General features: G+C 41.0%; 1 protein-coding gene across 3 annotated transcripts in view; it reads left to right on the top strand.

Moving 5' to 3' along the window:
* The window catches only part of ATP8B3 (ATPase phospholipid transporting 8B3), a 937871-nt gene extending 928146 nt beyond the window's left edge, over window positions 1-9725 (top strand). For 2 of the 3 annotated variants that reach the window (XM_063915834.1, XM_063915853.1), the window contains 2 exons: window positions 6289-6419; window positions 8689-9724. In XM_063915834.1, coding sequence (XP_063771904.1) covers window positions 6289-6419; window positions 8689-8892 — 335 coding nt within the window. In that variant the 3' untranslated portion in view covers window positions 8893-9724. Of the gene's footprint in view, window positions 1-6288; window positions 6420-8688 lie in introns of all 3 variants that reach the window. The other variant, XM_063915843.1, reaches the window with a different exon arrangement.
* The last annotated feature ends 16911 nt before the right edge of the window (window positions 9726-26636 follow it).

The following is a 26636-nucleotide window of genomic DNA, read 5'->3' as shown; positions in this document are numbered from 1 at the left end:
AGTGGACGCCCTCGCAATACCATGGAGGTTTCAGTCGGTCTATGTGTTCCCTCCACTTTCACTCTTTCCGAAGGTGATAAGCATAAGAAGAACAAATGTTCAGGTGATCCTCTTTGTTCCGGTCTAGCCAAGGAGGGCTTGGTATCCAGATCTTCAAGACTTACTCATAGAAGATCCCTGGCCTCTTCCTCTTTGAGAGGACCTGTTTCAGCTAGGTCCGGGCGTGTATCGAGACTTACTGCAGCTGCGTTTGACGGCATGGCAGTTGAACGCCATATCCTAGCCCGAAAGGGTATTTCCGGTGAAGTCATTCCCACATTGCTTCAGGCTAGGAAAGGAGTAATGGCGAAGCTTTACCACCATATTTAGAGGAAGTATGTGCCTTGGTGTGAATCCAAGAAGGCTCCTACGGCAGAATTTCAGCTGGGTCGTTTTCTCTATTTTTTTGCTAGCAAAGGATGCAGGTCTAATGTTAGGCTCCATTAAAGTGCAGATTTCGGCCTTATCAATTTTCTTTAAAAAAGAATTGGCTGCCTTTCCAGAAGTTCAGACTTTCGTGAAAGGAGTGCTGCGCATCCAACCTCCATTTGTGCCCCCAGTGGCACCATGGGACTTTAAATTGGAGTTGCAGTTTCTTATGTCACACTGGTTGGAACCTTTACGAGAAGTTGAGTAAAGATTTCTCGCTTGGAAAGTGGTCATGCTATTGGCCCTGGCGTCCGCAAGGCGGGTGTTGGAATTAGCGGCTTTGTCTCTCAAGAGCCCTATTTGATCTTCTAGGTGGATAGAAAGGAGAACTCTGCAATAATTTCTGCCAAAAGTGGTTTCCGCGTTTCACAGGAACCAGCCTATTGTGGTACCTGTGACTACTTAAGCCTTGGCTGATTCGAAGTCTCTCGATGTAGTCAGAGCTTTGAATTTTTTGTGTCGCCAGAACAGCTCGGATTGGAGAAACAGAGGCTCTGTTTATCCTGTATGCTCCCAGCAAAATTGGGGCCCCTGCTTCTAAGCAGATTGTTACACGCTGGATCTGTGATACGATTCGGCATGCTCTTTCTACGGCTGGATTGCCGTTACAGAAGTGGTGAAGGCCCATTCTACCAGGCAGGTGGGCCCTTCTCGGGCGGATGCCCAAGGAGTCTCGGCGGTTCAAAATTGCCGAGCAGCTACTTGGTCAGATTCAAACTCTTTACACAGTTCTACGAGTTTGATACCCTGGCTGATGAGGACCTCATGTTTGCTCAATCGGTGCTGCAGGGTCGTCCGCACTCTCCCGCCCGGTCTGGAGCTTTGGTATAAACCCCATGGCCCTTTTGGAGTTCCCAGCATCCTCTAGGATGTATGAGAAAATAGGATTTTAATACCTACCGGTAAATCCTTTTCTCTTAGTCCGTAGAGGATGCTGGGCGCCCGTCCCAGTGCGTACTTTATCTGCAGTTATTAATTTTGGTTACACTCCTGTGGTGTTTCTTTTCAGTCAGTCTGTTGCTGACGTTATTCCTGCCATGGCTGGCGGTATGTTATTATTGGTCGTGTTTACACATAGGTTGTGTTACATTTTCGGTCAGCTTATTGCTGTATGTTTTTCATGCCATCGGCTGGTGTTCTATTGAATGCCACGTTCTGCGGCATGTTCGTGGTGTGAGCTGGTATGACACTCACCATGTTTAAACAATAAATTCTTTCCTCTAAATGTCCATCTCCCTGGGCACAGTTCTCTAACTGAGGTCTGGAGGAGGGGCATAGAGGGAGGAGCCAGTTCACACCCATTCAAAGTCTTATAGTGTGCCCATGTCTCCTGCGGATCCTGTCTATACCCCATGGTCCTTTTGGAGTTCCCAGCATCCTCTACGGACTAAGAGAAAAGGATTTACCGGTAGGTATTAAAATCCTATTTTCATACACTGTGATAGGCCTGATTCTTCACCGACATTATTTTTCTGCAAACATAAAACAAATTTGCAGCTTGATTTCGTAATTTCTGCTGAATCCAATTCAGTTTGTCCCTCACTATAAGTATAGTGCAAATTCACATTTGTCTAATATGTCTATTACTGCCTATATTACATGAAATGACAGGACTGCCATCTGGCCATGTTAACAGTCATGGACAGACAAGGTAAACATTGATGCCTGATAAATAAACTCTTTATTTCAAATATATTAAGACTGATATCCCCTTCTTTATATAGAGTTATGGCCTAAACCAGTGGTTCCCAAACTCTATCCTATCAAGGCATACTAACTGACTAAGATTTACGGATATCTATGGTTGAGCACACGAGTTAATCAAATTGACTGAGGTACTAATAAAGTTACCTGTGTCCAGGCATGGATATGCTTAACACCTGGACTGTTATGGCCCCTTACGGACTGAGTTTGGGAACCTCTGGTAACCTGCTTTATACTAGACCTCAGCAACCAGTAGATGCGGGATTGCATACATAAATAACTTGGGCATCATAGTGCTGCTTTATTAGTTATACCCCATGTCACGACGCTGCTAGCCAATTCCACAAATATGCCAGTTTGAGAATTGCCACATGCAACGTAGGGGTCACTTTGGACACACAGGATTAATATCTTAGCTGCCACCAGCAAGAGGAATTTAGCGACTAAACGCAAGGTAGCCTTCGCTTCTACCTGTCACACACACACTGCAATACTTAGAAAAGTAGATAGACGTGGGCCACACGAGGCCTTCGTTCATAAGAATCACAGGATCATAACTAAAAATTTGATATTTAATTTCAAGAATACTTCAGAGCTTTAGTTACAAAAAGGTGTTACAAAGATTATTGAGAATATTTCAAAAACACACACAGAATACAGCAATCTCAACAAATGAGAAGAAATAAAAAGACAGAAAACCTTACTCACTCAAACGACCTTAGGTGATTCTGTTGTGGGGGAGTTTCACAGAATAACTCAGGTCATCTCCGACATATTGTTGAGTCCTCAAGAGATGCACTCTCTGTCCCAGTAGAGGCATAGATATAGTCCTCCGCTTCATCAGCCCCCACCCTTGGGATTTTTAACTACTTCCCTGCTGGACACTAAACATACACCATTTTTACATACTAGCTGCTTGGCAACAGGCAGGGGGAGGGGGTGTAGCCCAAAGGCATACTGTATGAATCTCTTTCAAAGAGAGTGAGGTCTGGGATCTAGGTGTCACATCTTCCTTGGTCTGTTTACAGAGCCCACTATTGACATAACACTAATTGGGCTTATCAGACCTCAATGTCCAGAGCTTGGCAATATCTGCTTTGAACATATGCTTTTGATGTAGAAATGCAATCCCCTTTTACAACGTCATGTTAGGGTCTCAGACCACAGATAATTTATATTTTGGACAATATACAACTCTGAGGTCAGCTCACTGGAGAAATTGTGATTTCCCTGACATCTCCCTCTTATCAGTATTTATAACCTTCTGGTCTGGTCATTGCTTTCATCCCAAACTTTATGGTCTGTAGATCTCCCAGAACCTAGATGCTTGGAGGTTAAACCCAGGATATTGCCTGTCAGCCATTTTGTCACATCTAAGCTGAAAGAATGCATAATTATATATATACAGTCACTTGAAAACATTATTGGTGATTATTTTTGCAGGTAATCACCACACCTTAGATCACATGTAATTTGTGATCCTCCTTTCAGTATTTAAACATGACACCCCAATATAACATGGTAGTATAGAAGTTGACATTTATGGGATCTCACGTTGATCTTCCAAACTAGAGTTTTAGGTTATTTTCAATAAGACATCAGTTACTGTTTAAAAGAGAAATTCACCTTCAGGCTGGTAGAGCAGCAATAGTTAAGATTTAACCCAGTGGTTTCCAAACTTTTGGAATCACAGCGTCCTAAAATATCAGAATTTTTTTCACGGCACCCCTAGGCCAAAAATTTCTTATTGAGAAATTTTAGAAAGAAATATTACATTAAGTAGATTGCGTTTATATGTCATCCTTAGGGTCAGTTGTGTGGTGAGGGACAAGATTTGCTTCTGTTTGGCCACATATTTTATGACTGGCAGCCACCAGCACTGGTTTTGCCTATTATATTGACCATGAATAATTTGAATTGGTCCTGGACCACCAATCCAGGGCACCCCTGCAAGTGTCCCGAGGCAACCCAGGGAGCCACGGCACACAGTTTGGGAACCTCTGATTTAACCATTTAATTTTTGTTTCATTTGTATTTAGCTGAAATGAATGCCACTTAACTGACAATTTTTGTTTCCAAAAACCGCTCAGAAATTGTCAGGTTTTTTTTTAGTTAATTAGGTGAAGAACATGTATTTGATCTTATCCAAAATGATCTTCTTTAAAAAAAAATTAATTATATATATATATATATATATATATATATACATATAGTAAAAAAAAAATTGTTCCCCCCCCATCCCAACATTGGAACATTGGAAACATTGTGACCATTGCAACTTTGATTTTAATAGGCCGGGCAGCCACCAGGTACACAGGGGGGCCTGGGGGAGTTAACTTGCACTTCCCCAGTGGCTGCTTTTGTATGCAGCCGTCGGGTGGAAGGTCCTGCTGTGCTGACCGAAACCCACTACTCACACCTTATATCTCTATCCTTGACGCTCATCTGGTTTCTTTTATACCAAAATTCTTCGGGACCACTGACCGCATATCAATTATTATTTTTACCTTGTACTATTTTTCTTCACATTTTTACAGTTAGTATATGCTGCTAATTTTCCTTTACACTTATTGCCTATTACATAAACTGCAGAAAGTTTGATGAGTGACTCTTAAAAGGTCTACTTCCAGTCTACTTGCATAGGATGTATCTATTTATTTCTATGGATAATGTTTAAAATTTGTATAGTGTCCAAAAAAGTTTAGAAAGCTTTACCACCTCTATGAATGCATGTCTCTATCAGTAATATAGAAAAAGCATGATAAATGTACTCTTAAGGATTTGGTTGAATCATCCATTGTGTTTTGATTCCTCGCAGAGTTGCAGTATAAAATGAATGGTAGACGTGTGACACACATATATATATATATATATATATATATATATATATATATTGGCAGTTTCCAAAGGAGGCTCAGCAAATTTTTCAAGTGTATTTCTGATGATGCATGCTCAATTCTAAGTGCAGATGTCCACATTATTCCTTGACTGACCACCTGCCCTCTACCTTACATTAAGAATACCTTTCAAGTTTGCATGAGACGTTAACCTTACAAATGAAAAGGGAGGAAGCTAATTAATAGCAATAAAAATTTAACTTTTCAAAACCAAGTGAAAATGGGTTTCATGCTTTTAGTAGATTATGGTATAATTACTGTAATTCTCTCTTACGGAATTGTTACATATGATGGGTAATTAAACTGCAGTGCTAATAAGCAGCTTGGTAGGTCTTTATAAAATACTAAGACAGAGAAATTTAATAGAAATACAATTACTGCTTTACATTTAACTTTGCAAATGATTGCTGAAATATATCTACATACTGTATAAAAAAGTATTTTGCATATACAGTATGCTTACTGAGAACTCGCCATCTAATTACACTCTGCAAAAGAAAGTTGTTTTCGTTTACTATAATCAAAACACAAACTAATGTGCCTTTATTGGTGTTGTCATGGCTAATTGATATTGGCCTATTACTTGTATTATAGGCTTCTGTTGCTATAATGCTCTCTTATTGGAACTGCTCATATTTTCTGGCTATTCCTTTTCTTGTTTGTTTGACTTCGTATTAATGTACGAGATATCGTTACTATCTTTCAGTGTGTATGCTCCAATGATAAACGATGCGCGGCCCCGCGCTCGTTCATCGTTGGTGCCGGCTCGTTCATGCCTCAAGCCAATATGGACAATATCGTCTACATTAGAATTCAGGGCTATGGGGCAGGGTGACGGGGGGAGTGAAGAAACTTCACTCCCCCCATCACCCGCCCCCCTTCCCATCCCCACACTGCTGAGTTGTCCGTCAGTCGTATCGGCCGTCGGGCACCTCGGTGGCCACTTGGCTGGTGTGTAGGGCCCTTTATTAGTCTTTTAACTGTTTTTTTATGTACTGCAGTGTCTCTAAAATAAAAGTTAAAAAAAAATACTTGCACTTTTGTGACACCCAGAAAATATACAAATATGAAACTTTACTATAGTACTACTGAGACTGGCATGTACCCTATTATCTCCCACAGTTTTAGAGAACATTGTTGAAAGTTTTGCAGGTGAAATATTATAATCAATTATATTCATTTGACATCTCTTTTTGTTATTTGTTATTCCTTGTAATAGATGTAACAAGAAATACATTAAAGCATGGATTTATCTGGCTCATCATCCTACTGGCAGTAGGGATAAGTATTCTTCCTTCACTTCTTGTCAGTTTTGTCACCAAAGTGATCAGACAAAACCAAGTCCACCAGGTAAGTATTAACTACCCATCAAAACGTGAAATGTTATTTATTATTATTTTCAAACACTTATCGCCACGATTCGCAGCAATAAGAAATTATGGATCGCCAGATGTATCATTAATCAGATGCTGGGACAGGGTTTCTGAAAGGAGACATCCCTGCTAAGTGTAAGAAGTGTAGTGATTGCGCCAAGTTGTCTTTCAGGACCCCACAGAATTACTGACCATACATGTGTGCAGACCATGTGCGGCCGCCATTGCCGGAGAGGGTTCCTATGTAACCTTTTACTTGTAATTTGTGCAAAGGATAACCCATAGGCTACAGTGGCTAATAACATCTAAAAAAAGTTGTGGGGATTGTAACATAAAACAAAATCAGGAGAAATACTACTTGAGATATCTCAATGTAACACCCTGGGATTGGTGGGTATGTCTACGTGGTTGAGAGAGGGTTCACAAGTGTTGTGTGGCTATGTGATGGACCTTTCCCCTGAAATGTTTCTCCCCATACCTTGTCCTGTAGTAGCATGTTCAGAAAGGTAGGATAGATTAATTTACGAAACAGAACTGAGTCTGCAATTCCAACAGAATGTCTTTTATTGAGCCGCAATGAACTGTGGATTGAGGATGATGAAGGATTAATGGGCATAAAAGATGAAATAAAAAATCACCAAGAAGAATTTGGCATCCAAAGAAGACAATTGGCTACATTTCACACCACAATGGAACATTCAAAGATGCAAAAGGCAATCAATTGAATCACAGATATTGGCATATTATAATTAGAATCACAGTCTGTAATGTGGTCATAAGGAGAATGACAAAAACACATTTAACAATGACAATTACTAACTCTGCTGCTTTCCTTAGCCAAAATATAAGGATCTTCACAAACAATTAACATTGGAGCTCTGGTAGAATTATTTAGTGCCACAGAGTATCAATGGAGGAATTGGCACACAGAAGTGACAATGAGTTGGTTAGATAAACTCAGTCTTCTCTTAGTCAGTTTCAATATACTCACTCAAACTGAGGTATTAACTTGCTGGACCAGTTTTCAACAGTTCCTCACTGTTACAAGATGGCTACAGTGTCCGCAGCTTTTACAAGGCCTGGTGGTGTCCGGTCTCCGGATGTGACATCTTACACTTGCTCACCCTGCACTAGGCTTCCCGGTAGCACCCGGATGCTTCCACTCTGCAGTGCTGTTCTCACCGGCCAGCGTGATCCTGCTGCTAACACCTGTTCTCACCTCCCACTCTGCTCGTTGCTTAGCATGCATCCAGCACCTCCAGTCACTTCAGCCAACCCCTACTACTTCTTCCAACAAGGCTCATCTGTTCCCAGGCTGCCTTGCCCAATCAGCCAACAGCATCCAGACCATGTGATCGGACCAGGGTCCTGACTTAACTCTTGCTTTGCTAGCGCTTCCTCTATGCTGCTGCGGACCTGTAAGTAAACTTTAAAGGGGCACACACACCATTTTCCTTTGTGCCACACCAACATGGGAGTCAGTGTCAACCTATCATTTAAATATGACATTGGGGATGAAATCTTTACAAATTGTTTGTAAGCAGTATTGTGCTAGCAGGTTTCATGGAAGCCAGACTATTAATTATTGGAGTTCAATTTTGTTGAAAGATCCAATGTGTGTTTTTTGTGGATGCCAAAGGTGGGCTGCCCAGGACATATACAAACGTGTGGGTGACAGTGGTTAACACAAGACATCTTTATTATTTTTGTACGAGTGTTATTCCTTAAACTGCTGAAAAGCTGCTTTCCCTTTAAAATTTAAGTTGCCCATTAGCCATGTCTTCCCATGGCCTTTCTTTGGTTTAAGGGAAATTAATTTCCCATATCAGGATGCCAAATCCTACCTGCAACATCCTAATATTCTAATATTGCAAAGTGTATGCTTGCTCTTGGACTTTCAGTGACATCAGCAGTTTGGTTGACTGAATAACTAGGAGGCATGAGAGACCATCAGTTCTGCTGCTGCTGTAGCTTAGCTACTTACCTCATTCCATGTTACGAATAAGCCTGTAGGTTATTTTGGGCAGCTTAAATAAACAAAAAAAGTGCTAGAAGGTGTGACTTTACACAACTGAAATTGCATTAAGGAAAGGGATATAGATTTGGGCAAATGTGGATACCCACCCTTTATGTGTAAGGGTATCAATTCTTTTCTTTAAAGAAATAGACTGGATTGTAGATCATTAAATGCCAGCATTAATGTAATCAACTATTGTATTTGCTGATCATTTCTATTTGATCTGCAGAGAGATTCTTATGGACCAAACAGGCAATCGGAGGTGAATACGGTGGCAATGACAACACCTTTCAAGCGAGGAACGTTGAGCCGCAGATCCAGCTATGCTTTTTCCCACAAGGAAGGTTATGCTGACCTTATTACTAAGGGTACTAGTCTACGCAGGTCTAGAACAAAGGGCTCTAGTCAAGAGGTCCAAGAAGAAGTATCTTAAAAACTCAAGTAATATTCAGTTATTTGACCATCAGTCATTGCTCAAAACTACTTTTTGCTTGTTCTTTATTAGAATAATAGGATATTTTCATATATTAGATATTATATTTTATAGGTCATGAAAACTAAGGTCAATCATTTTGATTCATAATGATTACACATAAATATCAAAAAATGATGTGCTTACATGAGGGATTTTATGGTACGTTAAAATGTGTACAATTACTATGACTACTAGTATCAATGGAAACAATTGATCAGTTTACACTTTTATACACATGGGGTGTTTTATCTCAGGTATGTGTGCTGTTATCACAACCATCTGATGCGGAGATATATTTTTAGGTGGGTTGGGTATTGGTTCCCAGCACTTATAATGCCAGCAGTCAGAAGACCGACATCGGCATCACAACAGCCAGGATCCTGACACTTTTAGGTTAAGTATTGCAACCTCCCTCTTCCTTCCCCCTAACCCTCATTTCCCACAGTCTAACCCTAACTCCCCTCTTCCCGCAGCCTAACCCTAACCCTTATCCCGGCACCCTAACCCTAATGCTCCCCCTGGCAGTCTAACCCTAACCCCCCCTCCCCTGCAGCCTAACCCTAACTCTCCACCCAGCAGCCTAACCCTAACCACCACCACCCCTCCCTGCAGCCTAACCCCAACCCTGCTCCCGCAGCCTAACCCTAACTTCCAGCATAGGCACTCTGACAGTTTCTTCATAGTGTTCCGTGAACCATATTTGCAATACTTTAAGAGCGCATTAACAAAGCAGTGAACACAGCTCAGAACAAATATAGTACTTACTAAATTTGAAAAGATACCAGCCTCTTGCGCTCCCAGGTGTATTCAATCAATTTCACACACCAGTCAGAATGTAGTGGAACTTTTGGACACGAACTTACATATTAGTTAAGTCCCACATGCACATAACGGTTTCTTTCAGTTTTCTTACTGCAATCACTGAATGAAAAAATGACTTACATTAAGTTACTGTCTCGAGTGCTCATCAAGTTTCTTTCACTCTATCCAAGGATGGAAATTTTCACACGGATAAATTCGAAAAAAAACTTTTATTTCTTAAAAAAACCTGGATTCAAACAGTGGCATTCCAGGATGGAAAAAACAATAAAAGTACCAGCAGATACAGGTTGAGTATCCCATATCCAAATATCCGAAATACGGAATATTCCGAAATACGGACTTTTTTGAGTGAGAGTGAGATAGTGAAACTTTTGTTTTTTGATGGCTCAATGTACACAAACTTTGTTTAATACACAATGTTATTAAAAATATTGTATTACATGACATTCAGGCTATGTGTATAAGGTGTATATGAAATATAAATGAATTGTGTGAATGTAGACACACTTTGTTTAATGCACAATGCTATAAAAAATATTGGCTAAAATTACCTTCAGGCTGTGTGTATAAGGTGTATATGTAACAAAAATGTATTCTGTACTTAGATTTAGGTCCCATCGCCATGATATCTCATTATGGTATGCAATTATTCCAAAATACGGAAAAATCCGATATCCAAAATACCTCTGGTCCCAAGCATTTTGGATAAGGGATACTCAACCTGTATATTAATCAGGACTGATTAAGTAATTTTTTCATTCAGTGAATGCAGTAAGAAAACTGAAAGAAACCGTTGTTTGCATGCGGGACTGAACTAATATGTAAGTTTGTGTCCAAAAGTTCCACTACATGCTGACTCGTGTGTGAAATTGATTTAATACAACTGAGAGCTCAAGAGGCCGGTATCTTTTCAAATTTAGTACACATTCTCGAGAGCGGGTGTTCTCTCCATTTACCGGCCACCTGCTTGCATCTGGGTTGAGTGCATAAGGGAGATTATTTTGTTTCCTTCTTTGTTACAAATAATAAGATGTTAAACCTACCGGTAAATCTTTTATCCTTGTTAATCTAAGGGCAAGATTCATACCAGCCCACACCAATCATACCATATAACCTGGAATACCCAAAACCAGTTAACAGTATGAACAAACAACAGCATCGGTCCAAGACCGATTCCAACTGTAACATAACCCTTATGTAAGCAATAACTATATACAAGTCTTGCAGATTTTCCGCACTGGGACGGGCGCCCAGCATCCTCTACGGACTAGGAGAAAAAGATTTACCGGTAGGTTTAAAATCTTATTTTCTCTTACGTCCTAGAGGATGCTGGGGACTCCGTAAGGACCATGGGGTTTATACTAAAGCTCCCAATCGGGCGGGAGAGTGCGGATGACTCTGTAGCACCGACTGAGCAAATGCTTGGTCCTCATCAGCCAGGGTATCAAACTTGTAGAATTTAGCAAAAGTGTTTGAACCCGACCAAGTCACCGCTCGGCAAAGCTGTAATGCCGAGACGCCTCTGGCAGCCGCCCAAGAAGAGCCCACCTTCCTAGTGGAATGGGCCTTTACTGAATGTGGTAACGGCAATCCAGCCGTAACATAAGCCTGCTGAATCGTGTTACAGATCCAGAGAGCAATAGTCTGCTTTGAAGCAGGCGCGCCAATCTTGTTGGCTGCATACAGGGCAAACAGAGCCTCTGTTTTCCTAATTCTAGCCGTCCTGGCTACATAAATCTTTAAGGCCCTGACTACATCCAGGGACATGGAATCCTCCAAGTCACTCGTAGCCACAGGCACCACGATAGGTTAGTTCATATGAAATGAAGACACCACCTTAGGTAAAAATTGAGGGCGAGTCCTCAATTCTGCTCTATCCATATGAAAAATCAAGTAGAGGCTCTTGTGAGACAATGCCGTCAATTCAGACACCCGCCTTGCCGAAGCTAAGGCCAATAACATGACCACCTTCCAGGTGAGAAATTTCAACTCAACCATTTTAAGGGGTTCAAACCAGTGTGACTTAAGGAACTGTAACACCACGTTCAGGTCCCATGGCGCCACTGGGGCCACAAAAGGAGGCTGGATGTGTAGCACTCCCTTCACAAAAGTCTGGACTTCTGGAAGAGAAGCCAATTCCTTCTGAAAGGATATCGATAAGGCCGAAATCTGTGTCTTAACAGAGCCTAACTTCAGGCCCATATCCACTCCTGTCTGTAGAAAGTGGAGAAAACGGCCCAGGTGGAAATCTTCCGTAGGAGCATTCTTGGCTTCACCCAAGATACATACTTCCCCAGATACGGTGATAATGTTTCGCCGTCACCTCCTTCCTAGCCTTTATTAGAGTAGGTATGACCTCCTCCGGAATACCCTTCTCAGCTAGGATCCGGCGTTCAACCGCCATGCCGACAAACGTAACCGCGGTAAGTCTTGGAACGTGCAGGGTCCCTGCTGTAACAGGTCCTCCCTTAGCGGAAGAGGCCAAGGATCTTCTGCGAGCATCTCCTGAAGATCCGAGTACCAGGCCCTTCGAGGCCAGTCTGGAACAATGAGTATTGTCTGTACTCTTTTCCGTCTTATGATCCTCAACACCTTTGTGATGAGAGGCAGAGGAGGAAACACATAGACCGACTGGTACACCCATGGCGTTACCAGAGCGTCTACTGCTATTGCCTGAGGGTCCCGGGACCTGGCACAGTTCCTCCGAAGCTTCTTGTTGAGCCGTGACGCCATCATGTCTATTTGAGGAACTCCCCAGAGACCCGTTATCTCTGCAAATACTTCTTGATGAAGTCCCCACTCTTCTACTTCCCAGTTGTCCACTCCCGGAATGAAGACCGCTGACAGAACACTTACGTGACTTTCCGCCCAGCGAAGAATCCTGGTGGCTTCCGCCATCGCGACTCTGCTCCTTGTCCCGCCTTGGCGGTTCACATGAGCCACGGCTGTGACATTGTCTGATTGAATCAGAACTGGTAGGTTGCGAAGAAGACCCTCCGCTTGTCGAAGGTCGTTGTAGACAGACAGGACTCCTGGCTTGACCATAGTCCTTGAAAGTTTCTTCCTTGGGTGACTGCTCCCCATCCTCGGAGGCTCGCGTCTGTGGTTACCAGAACCCAGTCCTGAATGCCGAACCTGCGACCCTCTAGAAGGTGAGCACTTTGCAGCCACCATAGGAGAGACACCCTGGCCCTGGGGGACAGTGTTATTTTCTGATGTATTTGTAGATGGGACCCGGACCACTTGTCCAGAAGGTCCCATTGAAACGTCCTCGCATGGAACCTGCCGAAGGGAATGGCCTCGTAGGCTGCCACCATTTTCCCCAGAACTCGAGTGCATTGATGAACTGACACTCTTTTTGGCTTTAGCAGGTCTCTGACCATGTTCTGGAGGTCCTGGACTTTTTCCAACGGGAGAAAAACCTTCTTTCATTACGTGTCTAGTATCATGCCTAGGAACGATAGTCGAGTTGTTGGAACCAACTGTGACTTTGGCAGATTGAGAATCCAACCGTGTTGCTGGAGCACTCTCAGAGAGAGTGACACGTTCTTCAGTAATCAATCTTTTGATCTCACCTTTATCAGGAGATCGTCCAAGTATGGGATAATTGTGACTCCTTGCCTGCGCAGGATCACCATAATTTACGCCATTATCTTGGTGAAAATCCTCGGGACCGTTGAAAGCCCAAACGGCAACGTCTGAAACTGGAAATGACAATCCTGTACCGCGAATCTCAGTTACTCCTGATGAGCGGGATATATGGGTACATGAAGGTAAGCATCCTTTATGTCCAGTGACACCATAAAATCCCCCCTTCCAGGCTGGCTATTACAGCTCGAGTGATTCCATCTTGAATTTGAAAGTTTCAAGTACAGATTTAGGGATTTTAGATTTAAAATGGGCCTGACCGAACCATCCGGCTTCGGGACCACAAAGAGGGTCGAATAGTACCCTTTTCCCTGTTGGCTCAGGGGAACCCCTATAATCACTTGCTGTTGACACAGCGTTTGAATTGCAGCTAACACTACTTCCCGCTCTGGGGTAGAAGCTGGTAAGGCCGACTTGAAAAATCGGCATGGGGGCACCTCTTCGAATTCCAGCTTGTAGCCTTGGGAAACTATCTCCATCGCCCAAGGATCTACGTCTGACCGAACCCAGACCTGGCTGAAGAGTCGAAGGCGTGCCCCCACCGGTGCGGACTCCCGCAGGGGAGCCCCAGCGTCATGCGGTGGATTTTGTAGAAGCCGGGGAGGACTTCTGTTCCTGGGAACCCGCCGCGGCAGGTGTTCTTTTCCCTCTACCCTTACCTCTGGCAAGGAAGGAGGAGCCCCGACCTCTTCTGCGTTTTTGTGACCGAAAGGACTGTATCTGATACTGTTGAGTTTTCTTTTGCTGTTGGGGAACAAAAGGTAAAAAGGTAGATTTACCTGCGGTAGCTGTGGAAACCAGGTCTGCGTGCCCATCCCCAAACAACACATCATGCTTATAGGGTAAAACCTTCATATGCTTTTTTGAATCCTCATCACCCGTCCATTGGCGGGTCCATAAGGATCGTCTAGCTGAAATAGCCATGGCATTGGCTCTGGAACCCAACAATCCAATGTCTCTTTGAGCGTCTCTCATATAAAAGACTGCGTCTTTAATATGTGCTAAAGTTAGCAAAATAGTATCCCTATCTAGGGTATCAAGGTCAGCTGACAGGGTATCTGTCCAAACTGCAACTGCACTACATACCCATGCCGACGCAATTGCCGGTCTAAGTAAAGTACCACTATGTGTATAAATAGACTTTAATGTAGTCTCCTGCCTGCGGTCCGCAGGGTCCTTGAGGGCCGCTGTATCTGGAGACGGCAGCGCCACCTTCTTGGACAGGCGTGTTAGAGCCTTGTCCACTATGGGAGAGGATTCCCAACATGCCCTGTCCTGTGTAGGGAAACGGTACACCATAAGAACCCTTTTGGGAATCTGCAGTCTCTTATCTGGAGACTCCCAAGCTTTTACAAATAACAATTAAGTTCATGAGATGGAGGAAAGTTTACCACAGGTTTCTTTTCCTTATACATGCGCACCCTCGTGTCGGGAACAGAGGGGTCGTCTGTGATATGCAAAACATCTTTTATTGCAAGAATCATATACTGAATAGTTTTTGCCACCCTAGGGTGCAATCTAGCATCATCATAGTCGACACTGGAATCAGAGTCCGTGTCGGTATCTGTGTCCACAATTTGTGACAAGGGACGCTTTTGAGACACTGACGGGCCCTGTGAGTCGGTCCAATCCGTGGATTGACCCCCTGATGTCTCCCTAGATTCTGCCTTGTCTAGCCTCTTATGCAATGATGCTACACTAGCATTTAACATATGCCACATATCCATCCATTCCTGAGTCGGCACTACCGACGGGGACACACCACTCATCTCCTCCACCTACTTCTTTGATAAGCCTTCCGCTTCAGACATGCCGACACGCACGTACCGACCCCCCACACACACAGGGATATAAATAAACGGGGACAATTCCCCAACCAGGCCCTTTGGAGAGACAGAGAGAGAGTATGCCAGCACACACCCAGCGCCAAACTGACACTGGAAAACCCAGATAGCGCTTTTATATATAATGCCAATGCTATTCCCACTCACTGCGCTTGAAATGTGCCCCCCTCCTCTTTTTTTCAGTCCTCTGATGCGTTCAGCAGGGGAGAGTCCGGGGAGCCAGCGTTCTCTGCAGCTTCTGTGGAGAAAATGGCGCTGGTTAGTGCTGAGGGATCAAGCTCCACCCCCTCCAGCGGCGGGCTTCGGTCCCGCTTCAATTTCAGAAAAATGGCGGGGGATCGTCTATTTGCTGCCTCCGCAGCCTAATATATATATTTGTGCAAAAAAACTAGGTTTATTGCTGCCCAGGGCGCCCCCCCTGCGCCCTGCACCCATCTGTGCCTGTGTGTGTTGTGTGGGAGCAATGGCACGCAGCGTTACCGCTGCACGCTTACCTCATGAAGATCTGAAGTCTTCTTCCGCCTTGAAGTCTTCTTTTCTTCTCATACTCACCCGGCTTCTATCTTCTGGCTCTGCGAGGAGGACGGCAGCGCGTCTCCGGGACGAACCCCAGGGTGAGACCTGTGTTCCGACTCCCTCTGGAGCTAATGGTGTCCAGTAGCCTAAGAAGCAGTTCCTATCATTTAAGTAGGTCTGCTTCTCTCTCCTCAGTCCCACGACGCAGGGAGTCTGTTGCCAGCAGTGCTCCCTGAAAATAAGAAATCTAACAAAATTCTTTTACACAGAAAAGTCAGGAGAGCTCCCCTGTAATGCACCCAATCTCCTCTGGGCACAAGATCTAACTGAGGTCTGGAGGAGGGGCATAGAGGGAGGAGCCAGTGCACACCCATACTAAAAGTTCTATATAGGTGCCCATGTCTCCTGCGGAGCCCGTCTATACCCCATGGTCCTTACGGAGTCCCCAGCATCCTCTAGGACGTGAGAGAAATACTACTTAAATAGGGGGAGTACCCCTTCTGTGAAAATGAGTCAAGTTCAAAACATACCTTTCCACACAAGGGTAGAATGCATAACTTTATCTGGTAGTGCAGTTGTGCTGCATACAGTACATTTTATCTTCACAAGTAAATATTTTCTAAACTCAGAAAACAATTATAATAATAGTGCAGTATGCACAATGTATGTGAAGAACATTGTGAATACAATGCATTATTTATAACCATTCTGTAATTTGAGCATGTTGATTGATTCTTATTGTTAACTGGTAAAGACATCATCAAATATACTGATATGTGCTTTATTTAAATGTACTGTATGTATGCAAACATTGCTCCAAAACTGCGTGGACAGAAAATGTATATATATTTACCCTTTGCAGAGTTGTGTGCAACTTGTAGAGCATCTTCCTCCTATATGTACGCCTGGTTTGGGCCTGGGGAGATTGTGCAGTGAGGAAGGAGATTCTACCTGGTGGTGTATATTGTGTCATATCGTGTGGTTATCAGTGCACACAGTTTTAGATCTGGTACTAGGGAAAGCAGTTAAAATACTGCTACTCAGGATCCCGGCGGTCACATTGCTGATGCCGGAATCCTTACTAGCGGTAAAATGCCTCAGCAGGAATACCGGCAACACCCATAGAGGGAGAATATAACCTGTGGCGAGTGCAGCGAGCCACCGTACCCGCAGCAAGCTTGCAAGGGGCTTTCTAGCACTCGACCCACTACCGGCATTCTGGTGGACGGGATCCCGCTGTCGGGATCATGACAGCCGGGATCCCGTCTGCTGGCAATTCATACTGAACCTGGTACTGGTACTATCCTACCATCTAGTGGTATTTTACCATTTGGCAAATAAAACCTTTATGCACTATGGGGCGCCTCTTTTCACTTTTAGTTGAGAGATATTTGTGCTTATGTTCAACGTAAAAATTTGTTTTAAGGGCTTTCAATTTAGCAGCTGCACTGCAGAAACCTTGCTGCTGCCGGCATGTCACAGGCTATTACATTTACAATCTTACCTCTTACAGAAGAATTAATTTCTCCTCTGTCACTGAACAATCTGTTTTTTGGTTTTTATTAAATATATACTTGTGTGTGTTAAAATGTATTGTTTCCCATAGTAAGTGAGGGACTGTTTCTGCTCAAAATAAGATATTTGATGAATGGTTTAGACCAGTGGTTTCCAAACTTTTTTGAATCACGGCGCCCTAGAATATTAGAATGTTTTTCATGGCATCCCTAGGCCACAAATTTCTTATTGAGAAATTTAGAAAGAAATATTACATTTAGTAGATCGCGTTTCTATGTCATCCTTAGGGTCAGTTGTGTGGTGAGGGACAGGATTTCCTTCTGTTTGGCCACATATTTTATGACTGGCAGCCACCAGCACTGGTTTTGCCTATTATATTGACCATGAATAATTTTAATTGGTCCTGGACCACCAACACAGGGCACCCCTGCAAGTGTCCCGAGGCACCCCAGGGAGCCACAGCATACAGTTTGAGAACCTCTGGTTTAGACAATTTAGAATTAAATATACAGTACAAACAAATACAAAATACCACTTTGGATGAATGATTAAAAAATAATTTATTGAACATAAATTGCAGAAACACAACACGTCCGAAAACAAGTAGAGATGTATTGGTTTTTCAAAAATGCTCAACAATGGGAGTCAACCTGGAGTATGATGGTAGAGTTGCAATCCACCAAGACTGCTCATTACAGCAAGACCATGAAACCTCACAATAGACATTAACACAGTATGGTCTTGGGTAAAGTGTCGGACACATAGGACATTTTGTTTCCTTTAAGAATAGTTTAAACAACAACATTGCAACACACAAAACTAAGCTTACTGCAGTATTGTCTACAGAACACCCTTTAACTTAAGACTGTCACAAAAAAATGTTTCCTGTTACTTTATGCCTTTTGCAATGCTTTTATTGCTTCATATCAAGGAACTGTGAAACCTCTTTAGATTGTACTAGGAGAGCTTTCATTAAAAAAAACAAAATTAAATTAATTTAGCAAATTTATATTACACAGTCAATTTATTAGCAAACATTGATAAGATGGGCATTTCAACATGCTAATGAGGAACACTGGGCCTGATTCCGAGTTTGCACGGGTACAAAGCGGATTGCCGCTCAGCGATGGGTTTGTGCGACGGATCCGTTCGCACGGGTGATCGCAAGGAGATTGACAGGAAGAAGCTGTTTTTGGGTGGCAACTGACCGTTTTCAGGGAGTGTCTGGAAAAATGCAGGCGTGTCCAAGTGTTTGTGGGGAAGATTCCTGACGTCAATTCCGGTCCCGGAAAGGCTTAAGTGTTCGCAGCAGCTGGGTAAGTCCTGGGCTACTCAGAGACTGCACAAAATCTGTTTGTACAGGTCTCCTACACATGCGTTCGCCCACTTGCAAAGCAAAAATACACTCCCCTATGGGCTGCGACTATGCAAACGCAGGAATGCAAAAAAAACCATAGCGAGCTGAATTAGACCCATTGTTCCTTATGAAGATAACCTAGAACATGCACACTGTTCAGTGCCACAAAAGTAACTGTTCAACAAATGCAAAATTTTCTGGGTTGATCGATCACTTAGCACTGGCTCTGAAAATGATGGATGTATACAGACCAAAGGACTTATTCATGTTTGCAAAAAAATCAAGGAACTTTGGGGGTCATTCCGAGTTGATCGCTCGCTAGCTGCTTTTAGCAGCCGTGCAAATGCTAAGCCGCCGCTCTCTGAGAGTGTATCTTAGCTTAGCAGAAGTGCAAACAAAAGGATCGCAGAATGGCACCAACATTTTTTCGAGCAGTTTCTGAGTAGCTCCAGACCTACTCCTAGCTTGCGATCACTTCAGACTATTTAGTTCCTGTTTTGATGTCACAAACACGCCCTGCATTCGGCCACCCATGCCCGCATTTCCCCAGGCACGCCTGCGTTTGTATCTGACATGGCTGCGTTTTTCAGCACACTCCCTGAAAACGGTCAGTTACCTCCCATAAACGCCCCATTCCTGTCAATCACTCAGCGGTCAGCAGTGCGACTGAAAAGCGTTGCTAGACCTTGTGTGAAGCTGCATCGGCTTTTGTGAAAGTACGTTGCGCGTGCGCATTGTGTCGCATACGCATGCGCAGAAGTGCCGATTTTTAGCCTGATTGCTGCGCTGCGAACAACGGCAGCTAGCGAATAACTCGGAATGACCCCCTTTGTGTCTGGAATAAAACATGTTGCCATGCAAGGGGAGCAAACTCATTTAGATTTTTTCTGTGCAGGGTAAATACTGGCTGCTTTATTTTTACACTGCAATTTAGATTTAAGTTTGAACACACCCCACCCAAATCTAACTCTCTGCACATGTTACATCTGCCCCACCTGCAGTGCACATGGTTTTGCCCAGTTGCTTGCTTTTTTGCTCTGCTTACAAACATGAATCAGCCCCCAAGTTACATTTAAGCCAAGCAATACGCTATATTTTGAGGTATGTTCTACCTGTATTTTGATGTGGCTAAAGTACATCCGATCAAAACAGCATGGATACAGAGCAAACATATTCAAAATATTAGCCATTTACTACCTGTCACAAATAAACTATTCACGAAATCAAAATTAAGCATTTGCAAACTATTTTGGCAAATAATGTTTATTTGTTGATTTTGCTTAACTCATTTTGATATGTGTGGTCATGTAAAATTGATTCTACATTGTATCCTGTAGCATACAGTACACACTGGAGAACCCTTTATTGTAGTGGTCAATGAATTTTAGGATCTGTTTTTGAATGTACATTGCAATTTTGCAGAAGACAAAAGGAAATAAAACATTTATATGTGTCAATCTCAGAGTGGTGCTAATGTTTATTTCTGTACATTACTGGGCTGCATTCTGCTGCATAAGTAACATCTGCTTTCATTGTCTCATATTTAACATAAATTGTATCCAGAAGATAGCAAATAGAGCAACTGCTTTGTAACAAAATTCTGGGCACAGTAGGCAATAGTATCTAGCACACTGAACAACACAGCCAAATGCAACTGTTCTACATTTTCACCACTTATGCCCTCGTTCCAACCAGTGCACCCTAGCTTCTACCCCATAAACACAATATAATTATGCACATACTCGGGTGCTTTGGCAAGCCCTTGTGTATTCTGCAATTTCCTATGTACAAAACAGAAAGCTGAAAAATGATTAATTACTTCCTAAGTTTTTGGCCCCCTCCCCCTCCATTAAGTTGACATATTTTCATCAAATGTTCTGGTTGATTGATCCTGATTTTTTTATTGAAAGCAGGAAAATAAGTGGATAAAAAGTCTACTTTATTTCAAGTGTTGTTTTATAGAATTACCAATTTAAATACATTCGTTTATTTTCACCAAATTGTGTAGCCAGTTTGGATTGTGTGTCTGTGATGGGCAGATGTTTTTAATAATAGTTGCTGTCTAGTATAACCTCCTATTAACTTACAAAGCATTGGTTTCTTTGGCATATAAATATTTAGTTTTTACATTAGACAAAAAAATAAAAGGAGTGTAAAATGAAAAATGTTTATACAACTATATGATTTTTCTTAATGACTAGTGGATGTAGTGAAATGTAACGTATAAAAGCATGCATTTCCTCTAATTAAAAAAACAATGGCTAACACTTAATCCAAAAAATGGTGAGTCTATGTAGAACAGTTTTGTTTCAATATTTGTGTGCAATATTTTACTGGTCTTTCTGTCAGAACACTGCATTTTGTGTATAATAGTTATGGCAATTTAATCTAAATGATTCCAAATGTATAGTATAACCTGATGTTGACTACACGTCCAACATGAAAATATACCATTTCAATAAAAACTAATCCTGTCGGATTTTGTCATAATATCCGAGATCCATGATTGCCATAATCTGTGTCTGTGCTCCATTTATTTTGCATATCCTAATACAGCAATCTTAAATAGCCTCTGTTTTTAGACTTCAATTTTATGTCCAGTTTGTTCCAGATTTAAGTCAAACAGTATTGTTGCTTTAAAAATTGGCATTATTAGGCAAGGAAGTATTTACAGCAACTAGCCTTACAAATGGTAGGCCGTATAGTTTTGCTTCTTACTAGGTTTGGAAACTTGTGCTATTTTTTATGTTGTGATTCATAAGATGTAGTTAAGTTTTTTGTTTTTTATTCATGCATGTTACAAATGTGAAAATTGGCACAAAGAGAGTTTGTCTTTAAACTTCAAAAATCAGAAGCAAGGCTCTAATTTAAATGGTCAACTTTCAATTTACCTTATTTCTTTCTTTTCTTCTTACACGTCTCTCATGGTTTGGGTTATAATAGCAGAGCTTGTAAATGTTATCATCCATTAACATGGTTATTCCAAGTAAACAGACCAGTAAGTCCTATTCCAGGTAACCCCAAATATATACAAAAATTCACCTTCATTTCCAAGTCTACAGGACCTCTCCTCCTAATGTCAGTCACAGCCCTATATATTCCCAATCAAACAACAGAAATTGATAAATAAAATGCACATTACCTTTTTTCATGATATTTTACCAAAGAAGCTTGGGCTTGTATGGCAATATGAGTCCACATATAATGAGTCAAACATCGTTGTACTTTGTCATGGATGTGTGTTAACCATGAAATATTTTATGACAGCTGAATTTTAAGAATATTGAAATCAATGGATGCTTTGATTTTGGAAGATATGTGAAATATTGTCATGGATCAAACACACTCAGTTAGTCTAGCAGGCTTTAGGATCTCCCAAAGGGTTAAGAATTGCTTTAAAAATAGCAGGGATTGTCACTACTTATAAATCTTTGGTTTAAAACAGGGAGACCCTGAAGCCATTTAGCAGCTGGAGTGGCATTGGCGTCATTTGGAAATGTTTTTGACAACAAAAACATTGTATTTAATTTATGAAAATGGTGTATAGTTCATGCAAGAACTAGGGTTTCTAATTTGACATACAATAAATTATTCAATAACTCGCATTAAATAAGTGATTTATCATAGACTATGTTAACTCCGTAACTACTCAGATTTATTTCACATATTTCATCCTACTGCAGAATAGTGTGCTTCCTCTCTTTCCTTTGCAGTGATTTGTAATTGTCGCTTGTGACCACACAGTAAAGAGGTCACTTTGCCTCTTCCATTGTGTATTGACTTCATCTGAGTTTGGGCTTTAATGAGGAACCTCAAGTTAAGCATAGCAAAGTTATACCAGTTTCTGGTTTGACCTTTTAAAGCTCAAGCATATCTACTCTAACAATAAAATAACCTTTACACAGTTTGCCATTGATTTCTGTTTGATAACTTTGTCATGAATATAGTTACATATCCTCCAAAGTATAACTGATTGTCTCTTTTTACCACTCCCCATAGACAAAGACACTTGTGAATTTGGTACTAAGATAAATGCTAATTTAAACTCAGTGTTTTGAAATATGAAGCACTCTTAAGAGCTTCCTGTGGGATTGAGAACTGTGTTTCCCATTCATTGGTGTTTCCCATTCACTATAGGTCCTTTAGAGTTCTTTGCTTTTCTGGCTAGAAATGCATGACCTTCTAAAATATCCAGGTAACGGTATAACAAAATATGGTACTACTTCATCAGTTTCATATGCAAGTGATAGAGTTTGAGGTTATGCCTAATGGAAACATTGTCTACAGAATATTCCATATATTATTTAGAACATGGATTTACAGACTTGTATGTTAATGTTTACAAAGGTTCTCAGAACCTGCTCAGTTATTAAGGGGGTCATTCAGACCTGATCGCTCGCTAGCGCTTTTTGCAGCGCTGCGATCAGGTCAGAACTGTGCATGCTCCGCACGGGTACAAAGCGGATTGTTGCTGTGCGATGGGTTTTACGAAGAATCCATTTGCACAGCCGATCGCAAGGAGATTGACAGGAAGAAGGCATTTGTTGGTGGCAACTGACAGTTTTCAGGGAGTGGTTGAAAAACACAGGCGTGTCCAAGCGTTTGCAGGGCGGGTGTGTGACATCGGTTCTGGCTCCAGACAGGCTGAAGTGATTGCAGTGGCTGAGTAAGTTCTGGGCAACTCAGAAACTGCACAAAGTTTTTTGTACAGCTTGGTTGCACATGCGATCCCACACTTGCTCAGCTAAAATTCACTCCCCGGTGGGCGGCGACTATGCGAACGTAGGACTGCAAAAACCAGCTAGCGAGCGATCAGATTTGAATGACCCCCATTAAGTCACCAATAAATTACTCTTTGCATTACAATATTTATAAGTTACAATACCTGCAAATTCAACTGTGATTTGTGTGCTACCCTTCAGAAGCTGAAACAATCAGTTTCAGGTTCCAGCTACAGGTTATTCAAAATGGTAGAATTCCCATTTTACTTTTTAGTTTAGTCAAGATTGTCTATGGTACAAAGACAATTTTCAATAGCAACAATTTAGCCATTGTCCAGCTTTGGGGATCATTGAAATGGTTACCCTGCTTCTTACATTATTATATGGAGTACAGACAGTTATATCTTGGGCAATCTTAATTTGCACCAGTCCAATCCTGATACTAGAAGTAACTAACAGTGCAATATTGTAGCTGATGAAATGTATTTAAAAGAACAATGTCTACCACAAATTAAATGAGAACCACATCCTATGCAATACCCCTGCTTCTGCAGAAATATCTCTGGTAGGCTCTTTCTACTTTTACCCAACCCACCCACCAATTCAGGAAAAAACACAGTAGTTTTAGAAACAATACACTTGTCATGCATAAAATTATAACTTCATTTTCCTTTCATTATCAACTCCTTAAAATTACATTTTAAACACATAACACATATTATAAATACTGTCATATAAGAAGTGACAGAATAAAATCGATCAGAATCGGAGCAAAATAAAAGCCATTTTGTCCTTCTTTGCACTGGAAAGTATGTATTGTATACTCCCACAAGCAGAGTGAACAGAATGGCTTTAATGTCTATGTAAACTCTGTGGACCTGCCCTCAACTTCCTTCAGTCAGGTATATCCTTGAACATTCAATATGTCTCCCATTTTATGCATTAATGAAAGGAACATGCCACATACTTCGGCAAAGAAAAAAAAATTAAACAGTAGAAAGCTTTAAGTCACAAATTCCAAAAACTAGCTAAGTATTTTCACATAAACTATACATTAAATATTTTGAGGTATTTCAGAGAAAATTGTCAAGAGCTTGAGAGGTCTGTGCTGAAAGAGAATGTTGTTGTAAATGATCTCCATATTTTGGGGTATTTCTTTGGTACATCTCAAAACTGCTGGGGGTATGAGGTAATCTAGACCAGATATTTGGATACTAGTAGAAATAAAAATATTGAATTTTTATTAACATTTTAACTACAGTCTGTAATGTTTTGTGTTTATGACTCATAATTGTATGTTTTCTATCTATGAGTTTGTTTATTCTGTATTTTTTCCAGTAACGTTTGCTATAAAAGAAAATCAGACAAAACTAGCTGAAATGCTAATTTTGTTTGAATTTTATAATATTTGTAAATAAAATTCATCAGTGTTTGAGCTCTTAGTCGGCAAATAAACATGATACAATACAATTTTGGCAAAGAGGGAGAGATGTTATTTTATACAAAAACTGGCATGGACAAAAATTTGTAGATGTACAAAAGTCCTGACCTGCCATTGTGATGTAACATTGACTAATTCATTTAATAGTCTAAGATAAACCTATTAGTTGCCAAAATCATTTAATTAGTCTTAACTATTGTTTCCATGGTGGTCCCTAGTAGATTTAATGCGTCAAAGCAGTTAAAAGATAAATATTATATCTAATATTGAAGACTCAGTAATGGGAATGACAAACTAATTTGAAAAATGTATGTGGTTCTACACAAACCAGCATAGGTATAGGAGGTGAGGATAGCAGGTCCACCTCAAGAGCACCAAACATTGTCAAAAACCGCAAATTACACTGTACAAGCTTATTGGGAAGCCTTTCTTCCTTGTGGTGGTGGTGAGGGAGGAGGAGGAGGCGGGGGGGGGGGGGGGGGGGAGGTTGGTCACAGTCAGCCTGCAATAAAAAGTAAAACTACATTGACCCTTCATCCATATATATACATTTTATGTCTTAATACTAGTGCTTTGGAAATGCTGCTACAATGAATAAAAGGTGTTATCCCCTTTTCATACAATTAGCCTACTGTATGTTTTCTTTTGAGCTTATACCATACTTGAATGACATTTGAGCATTTTAGTTGTCATACAGTATATGTTTAGTGGTTCGTGTATACATAATTTATTGAAGTTTAAGCAAAGCTATTGGGTCTGAGTCAAATAAAAATTAATTGGGGCCTTCTATAAAAATACACGTTCAAAAAAATTTTGATACCTAAACAAAAAAATCTGACTTTTAATTTTATTTTGCTCTATGTTTAAAGTACTACTACAAATGTCAGGATCTGATTTGTTGATTTAAGTGACAGCATATTTTACTGTGCACCTATTTTAATAAATGATAAATGTATGTTTTTCTGTGCCTAATATTGTGCTCTACTCAGCAGTTGTATAACATCACCCTGTACAGTGATAGACAGTTTTATAACCCTAGAAAATGTTGCAGTATGAGAACACTTTTAAAAAGAGAAGATAAACTTAAATACAAAAAACCCTATGGATAGCCAATATAAACATATGAAACACATATTTCGGAAAAGTGCATTTCAGCACAGACCAGGCAAGTGGGGAAAAATCTTTGGTATCAGTGTGATTTTTCTAATCACAAATTGAAAACTCAAGTGAGGTAGCCTTTTCTATGAGGTTCTCACTAGAAATGTCTTTAATGTCATTTTCTCACAGCTGGAGCAGTTTACAAGCAAAACGTCATTGGCTTGCTCCAGGTATCAATACTTCCATCTCTTTGTCTGGTTGTCACATCAGTCTTCATGTTAATATCATCAGTGTCTTGAATAAATTAAGAGAACTTTAAAAGAGAATTTTGTTTTCTCGGTGGGGAAAGATGAATAGATATATGCATTTTGAATTCATAATTTCCATCCTTCTTCGGTTAACTTTTTAATGTTTATCATCCTTCTTTTTGCAGTTTGGTAATCAGTAGTAATCTGATTTACTGTATATAAGATACAAACAAAATAAAGAAAAAATTCTATTCAAGTACTGTACCTTACACATAAGAAGGTCGATTTTACCTCTTCATTTTCCATGTTTTTCACGTTTATTTGTATATATAGTATATACTTTTTTTTCTTCAAGGTGCCTACTTGACGAATGCACAATTTACCTTATCATAAAATGAAAAGAAGCCATTTTGAAAACACACAATTGAGATTTTTTTTTAATTTTTATATATGTATTTATATTACCCGCATCATTTAATAAAGTCTGTTCAT

Source organism: Pseudophryne corroboree, chromosome 1, assembly GCF_028390025.1.
Source record: "Pseudophryne corroboree isolate aPseCor3 chromosome 1, aPseCor3.hap2, whole genome shotgun sequence".
Classification (NCBI taxonomy): Eukaryota; Metazoa; Chordata; class Amphibia; order Anura; family Myobatrachidae; genus Pseudophryne; species Pseudophryne corroboree.
The sequence above is the reverse complement of the archived record's forward strand: the minus strand, read 5'-3'. Positions and strand labels throughout refer to the sequence as shown.